This window comes from Somniosus microcephalus, chromosome 2 (genome assembly GCF_052327205.1).
Source record: "Somniosus microcephalus isolate GS21.2 chromosome 2, FLI_Smic_1.0, whole genome shotgun sequence".
Classification (NCBI taxonomy): Eukaryota; Metazoa; Chordata; class Chondrichthyes; order Squaliformes; family Somniosidae; genus Somniosus; species Somniosus microcephalus.
In genome coordinates this window covers 255,776,437-255,784,878 of record NC_140988.1, presented here as the reverse complement: position 1 = coordinate 255,784,878, position 8,442 = coordinate 255,776,437, and the positions used below count along the sequence as shown (strand labels likewise).

Sequence of the window (8,442 nt, the reverse complement as noted above, 5' to 3'; positions counted from 1 at the left end):
GGATCACAGGAATTCGCGGGCCGAGGATCACAGGAGCTCGTGGGCCGGGGATCACAGGAGCTCGCGGACCAGGGATCACAGGAGCTCACGGTCTGGATCACAGGAGCTCACGGGCCGGCGATCACAGGAGCTCGTGGGCCGGGGATCACAGGAGCTCGCGGGCCGGGGATCACAGGAGCTCGCAGGCCGGGGACCACAGGAGCTCGCGGGCCGGGGATCACAGGAGCTCGCGGGCCGGGGATCACAGGAGCTCGTGGGCCGGGGATCACAGGAGCTCGTGGGCCGGGGATCACAGGAGCTCGTGGGCCGGGTATCAGAGGAGCTCATGGGCCGAGGATCACAGGAGCTCGTGGGCCGGGGATCACAGGAGCTCGTGGGCCGGGTATCAGAGGAGCTCATGGGCCGAGGATCACAGGAGCTCGCGGGCCGGGGATCACAGGAACTCACGGGCCGGGGATCACAGGAGCTCACGGGCCGGGGATCACAGGAGCTCACGGTCTGGATCACAGGAGCTCGTGGGCCGGGGATCACAGGAGCTCACAGAGCGGGGATCACAGGAGCTCACGGTCTGGATCACAGGAGCTCACGGGCCGGGGATCACAGGAGCTCACGGTCTGGATCACAGGAGCTCGTGGGCCGGGGATCACAGGAGCTCGCAGACCGGGGATCACAGGAGCTCGTGGGCTGGGGATCACAGGAGCTCGCAGACCGGGGATCACAGGAGCTCACGGGTTGGGGATCACAGGAGCTCGCGGGCCGGGGATCACAGGAGCTCGCGGGCCGGGGATCACAGGAGCTCGTGGGCCGGGGATCACAGGAGCTCGCAAACCGGGGATCACAGGAGCTCACGGGTTGGGGATCACAGGAGCTTGCGGGCCGGGGATCACAGGAGCTCGCGGGCCGGGGATCACAGGAGCTCGTGGGCCGGGGATCACAGGAGCTCACGGGTTGGGGATCACAGGAACTCGTGGGCCGGGGATCACAGGAGCTCCAGAATCGGATCACAGGAGCTCGCGGGCTGGACCACAGGAGCTCACGGGCTGGATCACAGGAACTCGCAGGCCAGGGATCACAGGAACTTGTGGGCTGGGGATCACAGGCGCTCGCAGACCGGGGATCACAGGAGCTCGTGGGCCGGGGATCACAGGAACTCACAGGCCAGGGATCACAGGAACTCACGGGCTGGGGTTCACAGGAACTCGCGTGCCGGGGATCACAGGAGCTCATGGGCTGGGAATCACAGGCGTTCGCAGTCTGGATCACAGGAGCTAGCAGGCCGGTGATCACAGGAGCTCGCGGGCCGGGGATCACAGGCGTTCGCAGGCCGGATCACAGAAGCTAGCGGGCTGGTGATCACAGGAGCTCATGGGCTGGGGATCACAGGAGCTCGCGGGCTGGATCACAGGAGCTAGCAGGCCGGGGATCACAGGAGCTCGCAGGCCGGGGATCACAGGAACTCGCGGGCCGGGGATCACAGGAGCTCGCGGGCCGGGGATCACAGGAACTTGCGGGCCAGGGATCACAGGAGCTCGTGGACCAGGGATCACAGGAACTCGCGGGCCAGGGCTCACAGGAGCTCGTGAACTGGGGATCACAGGAACTCTCGGGCCAGGGATCACAGGGGCTCGCAGGCCGGGGATCACAGGAGCTCGCGGGCCGGGGATCACAGGAGCTCGCGGACCAGGGATCACAGGAGCTCGCGGACCAGGGATCACAGGAGCTCGCGGGCTGGATCACAGAAACTTGCGGGCCGGGGATCACAGGAACTCGCGGGCTGGATCGCAGGAATTCGCGGGCTGGATCACAGGAGCTTGCGGGCCGGGGATCACAGGAGCTCGCGGGCCGGGGATCACAGGAGCTCGCGGGCCGGGGATCATAGGCTCTCAAGGGCCGGGGATCACAGGAGCTCGCGGGCCGGCGATCACAGGATCTCGCGGGCCAGGGATCACAGGAGCTCGCGGGCCAGGGATCACAGGAGCTCGCGGGCCAGGGATCACAGGAGCTCACGGACTGGATCACAGGAACTCGCGGGCCGGGGATCACAGGAGCTCGCGGGCCGAGGATCACAGGAACTCGTGGACCGGGACTCACAAGAGGCACATTTGGTCTACAAGCCAATATCTTGCACATTTAAGGTCGAGGCTGAAAGAGATTTTGGAGCAATAGTAATCTCAATAATGACTATGTCCAGTCATTTCAGAGCAATAATCAAAATAAAAAACAGAATGCTGAGCTATATTACCAAATGAGTAGAGTGTAAGTCTGAGCCAGTTGGATCACCAAGGGAAACTATCCAGGACAGTGCAGAGAAGGGCTATGAGGCTGATCCCTAGTATCATAAGATTGAGTTATGAAGCTACTCTAGAAAAACTCAAAAGCAAAATACCGCTGGAAATCTGAAATAAAAACAGAAAGTGCTGGAAATACTCAGCAGGTCAAGCAGCATCTGTAGAGAAACAGAATGAACGTTTCAGGTCGATGACCTTTCATCAGAACTGGAAAAAGTTAAGAGAAATAACAGGTTTTAAGCAAGTGCAGAGGCAGGGAAAGGGGGAGGGAGGAAAGAACAAAAGGGAAGGCCTGTGATAGGGTGGAAGGCAGGAGAGATTAAATGACAAAAGGGATGATGGTCATACTGACAATCATCATTCTGACGAAAGGTCATCGACCTGAAACGTTAACTCTGTTTCTCTCTCCACAGATGCTGCCTGACCTGCTGAGTGTTTCCAGCATTTTCTGTTTTTATTTTAGAAAATCTGTTCAGCTTTGAAAGGAGGCAAATGAGATGGAACCTTATGGTATAACGTACCAAACAGGATAGTTAAATCTGGACCACTAAGTTAAACCACAACTGCAAGGGAAGGTGGTCAAGGTACAGGCAAAACTTCTCTACAACTGGCAGACAATTCCATAGTATAGTGGAAGCAAAAACTCTGGAATCAACCAAGAGCCAGGTTAGTGCTGTGATAGGAGAAGCCATAGATTTTTATGGAAGGATAAGTTAGAGGGTCTGAATGGCCTCCTTCATTTGTACTTACCTTTGTGAGCCACCAAAATGGTAAGATTAATCGGACCCTGCTTTCACAGCTCAATCTGTTCTCACTAGTATCACACTCAGATGATTGTATTAGATGTGATCTCAAATGACTTGGACCAATAACTTCATGAATCAGAAATTTGTCAACATCAAATTAAATTGGGCCAAAGATCTATAATATTTACTTAACTTTGTAATTTGACCAACCCACAGAAGTAAGTTTGAACTCCAGACATGACTGACATTCAAACTCACTTGACCTGGGATTTTTAACGGGGGGTGGAGTTAACACATAATTGACAGGAACAGCTCTCCCCACCCCTTAGGAGCTTCAAGTATATCTCTTGTCGTTTCCTGCCTGAGGAAGGAAGTGTAGCAGCAGGAGAGAGACCCGAAATGAAGAAAGTGCCAGAATGAAGACCAGAGATGAATGATGAATGGAACTGATGGTCAATTTCTCAGCTTATCCTTTTTTAAGGCAATATACAAAATCCATTATTGACATTCAATTACACTGTTTTGTATTTGTTACATATTTTTTGTGGGGAGGTGGTATTTTAAAACAAATATTGTGCTTTTTTAAAGTTCTATCTTACTGTTCATGTTAAGCACGACATCACAATAGCACAATCAAATAATCCTCAATCATCAGAAAATACTTTTAAATCAGCTTTCACTATTCCAATGATTGCAGTCACTATATATATGTGTGGAATATAAGTACATATTTAGATCCATTACAAGACACATATTCAGTGAAAGAAAACTGTATTGTTGCAAATATGCAATGTGACAATAAATAAACAGATTTATAAATCAGGGTCAAAGTCACTTGTACAGTGGAAGAGCTTAGTCCTAATGTTAATTGCACCCCTAGTTTATTTCTTTAGGTGAATTAAAGAAATGTGAAATAAATTTGCCAGGACTAACAGCAGCACCTTAACAGATTATCAAATATATAGATAGCATCATTTAGAGGAAAATGTCATTTGGAAAACATCCTTCATATCCATTCACTTTACAAACTTTAACAAGTACAGAACCACGAAATAAAGCAGAAAGTTTGGAATTTTATTTCCACAGGATTGCATTAGAAAAAAATAGCTCTAGACTCCACCTGCTTTTAACTATGGCTCTGCAAATGAAGTCTGAACTAGGGATTGTACCAAAGTTTTATAGTGTTGCTTCAGGACATATATATATATATATCAACTATGCATATACATTACCAGACTATATTACTCAGTTGATGCTTTATATAATTAATCCACCAAATAAACAACAGGGTAACAGGAATTCTTCTACTTTTAGAAGCTGCATTTTTATTGTTTTAAATTACCTAGGAAAAAAACAATTCTGTGTCACAAATATGGAATACCATTTCACTGCAATAAGAATTACCTTTCAATATATGCAGTGAAATGTATGTAGAACAAGTGTCTTGAAACATGGCAATAAATTAGCATATAATTTACAAAAAAGGAAAATATTTAGTAACAGTGTACCACATTAATACTGAATATAAAATATAAGCAACTAATCACAATAATACAATGCTAGTTCCATTCTGGATAAGGATATTTATGTGACATTCAGTGATTAATAGAGTCCATAATTAAGTGTACTGCTCCATGAAGTATGCACCTTGGGGGTATATCTGTGGACAAGCCCTTTCTTAGTCTCTATGACCAGATGCTGATAATACTGCAGTGTGTGCTTTGGGCTCTTCATTGTACTGGCTACAATGTACTGTTCTTCTCAGCATGGCAGGCCTGGCAAACTCCTTTACAGCTTGCGCAGTTAGTTCTGTTATCAGTTTGAAAACTACAGAAGGAATTCAGCTTTGATATTAAGGTGGCTACAAAGTAGCAGCAGCAATGCACTGTGCTATTTGAACACTTTTTTCTTTCTGGTCCAATTTCATATCCATTCGTTTGGGTCCCAGTTTGAAGTTTTTTTTCTCTCAGTTTATTAATTCAAACACATTTTCCATTCTGTTCCCTTTAATAATGCAATTCAATGTTGCTTAAGGGAGTTGCTTTAATTCCACTCTCAGTGCTGTTCTATAATGTAGATATACATTCAACTCCCTGGTTATATAGCACCAGTACCACAGAACAAAAAATAAATCTGTGGAAACAAGTCTTTGCAATGTAAATACCTAATCTGAGGTAAAGAAGAGTTCTTTAAATAAAGTTCCTTGTTGAAATGAAACATTTACTGATAAACACACTCATGCCCTGGAGTATTAAGCACTGATATGAGGGCCCCATTCTTGGGATTGTCATAGCAACACTGTTCCCTTTATGATGACTTAGACTTCTCAAGGCATGACAGCACCAAGGTAGACTGACTAGTTTTGTTCAGAAGGATGTCCAATGTTTGGAACTAGTTTGTTAAGCAAGCCTAGTGATAGGCATTCGAACAAACACCACGCTGGCATGGCCAGTTGTGTAGTGGAAGAAAGCAGTTTAAAAATACTGTCGAGAGGTAGTAGATGACAGACAAGATTTTCATGGTCATGACCGAGTGTGCAGCACAACATCCTATACAGATTGTCAAAACCTTGTTGGTCTTCATTTACATCAGAAAGGTTTTTTTTCGTAGCTATGACTTCAGACCAAATGTGCGACATGACAATTTCCTGTGCAGACTGCCATGAAAGAAAATTGTCAACTTGTACATTTTTGTGTAACAAATCACATTGTTGCTTATGTATTTTTAGCTGATGTATGGTTAGCTTGTTAGTTCTCCTTATTTTAAAAAAAACACATTTTTCATGAAAATTACTTAAAAATAATTCCTTTGAAATGAAAATAAATGTACTCTACTAAACATTTGTTTCATTCAACATCTACAGAATCTCACCTAACTGATGAAAAGTGCCCTGTTTTGCATGTTAATGGATTTTGTACACAATGATTTACAAATATTCTCACTTAAGATAGGTTCATTGCACTAGACAAAAGAGGCACAGTTCAACACAAATGCACATTCATTAAAGTACCTGCTGCAAGCTGCAAGTGTTCAAGTACTATAGTAATATGAACAAGTATCCTCTTTTATTATCTCAATATTGAGTCTTTAATCAAGCAAGGCCATTTACTCTGCTAGCACTGGGCTTTGGAATCATGTCTGTTTTTAGCTTTAGTGTACCAATACTATGTGGTTTCACATTTAAATATTATTAAGGTAACAATACATTGGTCAAATCTAAACGTAATGTATTGCTTAATATTTCTAGTGAGAGTAGTGCTACCTAAATATTCTAACATCATTTATATTTTCTCTTTTGCAAATATTCTTTGGCTGCATTTATCTGTTTAGCAGCACAGAAATGATTTTGAAACAGGTGTTTCCCCTTTTGAAACAGAGAAGCATCTGGAGCATATTTTTCCTCTTTTTTTTTATTACAAGCTTTGCTGAAAGGTGTGCCTCATTTCAAAGTAGATAGTCTGTCTTTGCGTTATGCCTAGCATGGTGGTCTTGACCAGAACTGCTTGAATGGAGCCTGGTTTAAGAAACTGGATGCCTGTGTGGTCGAGGCCACTCCAAAACCCGTGGCGTAAACAAAGGCAGTTAGAGTGGTACAATTCAAGCTCTAGGCATCATTTACACTGGCAAAGCAGTGCTCGAGTGCATGATCTCTGCCTCCCCCTTACTTCACAATGGCTTAAACAGAAACATCTGCGTTTCCCTTTTAATTTATTAAAAAATTCTAGTGAATAGAATGATGTTAAAATTATTTTCTCAATAGCCTTAATTTGAACTTTCAACTGTGACTGGCAGCAAGAAACCTTCATTGATTTTGATGCACTCCTGTATCCCTACTGGACTAATGTTTTACTTCACTTTCATTTATTAAATGGAGTAATTCTCCTGATTGAGAATTCCAAATGTTGGTGTATAATTTTTTTTTAAACCATGTAACCTTGAAATTTCAGCGGAAAGTACTGGAAATTTAGCACCACAGACAGAAGAAATCTGTTCCATTTTTGGTTCCTTTTTTTAAAATAACTTATCAGTTGATACTATAAAACTTTTTTGGTCACTGTTGCGCGAGATAAATAATTGTAATGTTTTTGAAGTGTGTTGAAAACATCATATCTTTCGGAGTTTTTATACAGCTAGGCAAGCTCAGATAATTATTATTATTTTCTGCTTTATCAGCTTTTGAACATATATGAACTGTTCTCTCTCTTATTTAGGTCCAATATATATTACATTAACTTTCTGGTCCCTGGAGATGAACCAACTATTCAATTTGTTCAAGTGAACATGCATGTTCTTTAACATCTGAGTGTTTTTCATGTTGCTGAGCAGAAAACTTAGAACTGGCATCTCCTCCTCTCTGTGTCCAGCACCTTTGTTTTAAAAAAAAATCCCACTTCACAGAAGTTAAAATAACAGCAAATTATTGTCAGCTGAAGCTGACCAGTGGTTACATTTTCCACAGGGTAAAGAGTTTGTGGGACATCAAATCCCATTCCTTTGTGTGAATTCAGGGCAGGCACGTTTTCCATGATAGAATTAACGAGGCTTGCTTTGGGTCAGTGTCCTTGGCAGGTCTTACAGCACATCTGTCTAAAGTACGCTCTGCTGCAGAACTTGAACTTCAGCACCAGTGGGCAGTAAGCCACTTTGTTCACATCTTTGCATTCTATGAAGTAAAAGAATTGACAGCACTAAGTAAGGCAACAAAACTGATATGACTCACTTCTAGGATGTACATGCCTCTGCTAGCACCCCACTTATCCTCCAGATGGATGAAGCAAATCTTTGATGAACTATTGTGGCATTTGCTTCATGTTATTTTTATTTCCAGTTTATAAGCCATTTAAAAAAAAATTATGTCGCATTTTCATATTTAATCATGCACGTGGTACACATATGGATACATTCCCCAATCCTGTACTCCTCGTGAGGAGCCTGCTATAAGGAAGCACAGGTCAGAGATAGGGTTACAACAGTCTAGCACCGATTCTCCGAACCATGCTCCCGTCGAGCGCAGGTCCCCAACAGAATTTGCCCTTTCATATGTTGCTATGTGAACAGCTGGTTGGTCACATACAGAAGCTTTATATTACAGTTTCCGAAAATAGTCAAATATATGTTTTTTTGTGTATGATATTTGGCTTTGTCCAACCATATTAAATTGATTCCCTTTAAAACCACATTAAAATTTCATAATTTGTTCAGAATACAACGTAAACCATAAAACAATGTCAAAATTAACTTCTCTCTAACAGAAGAAATGCTTTATGATCTGATAAAGGATCCCATCGAAAACATTAATCGGTCTTTCTCTTTCAGATACTGACTGTGCTGCTACATCGTTCTAGCATTCCCACTTTTTACTTTAGATTTCCTACATTAATGGTTTATCTTTTGTTTTATGATTCACT

The 8,442-nt window shown here is 44.0% G+C and overlaps 1 protein-coding gene across 2 annotated transcripts in view; it reads right to left on the bottom strand.

Moving 5' to 3' along the window:
• Positions 1 to 3,832: 3,832 nt before the first annotated feature.
• Positions 3,833 to 8,442, bottom strand: part of adamts6 (ADAM metallopeptidase with thrombospondin type 1 motif, 6) — a 388,783-nt gene continuing 384,173 nt past the window's right edge. For both annotated transcript variants that reach the window (XM_085971193.1, XM_085971201.1), the window contains one exon: positions 3,833 to 7,697. In XM_085971193.1, the coding sequence (XP_085827319.1) occupies positions 7,588 to 7,697 (110 nt within the window). In that variant the 3' untranslated portion in view covers positions 3,833 to 7,587. The remainder of the gene's footprint in view (positions 7,698 to 8,442) is intronic.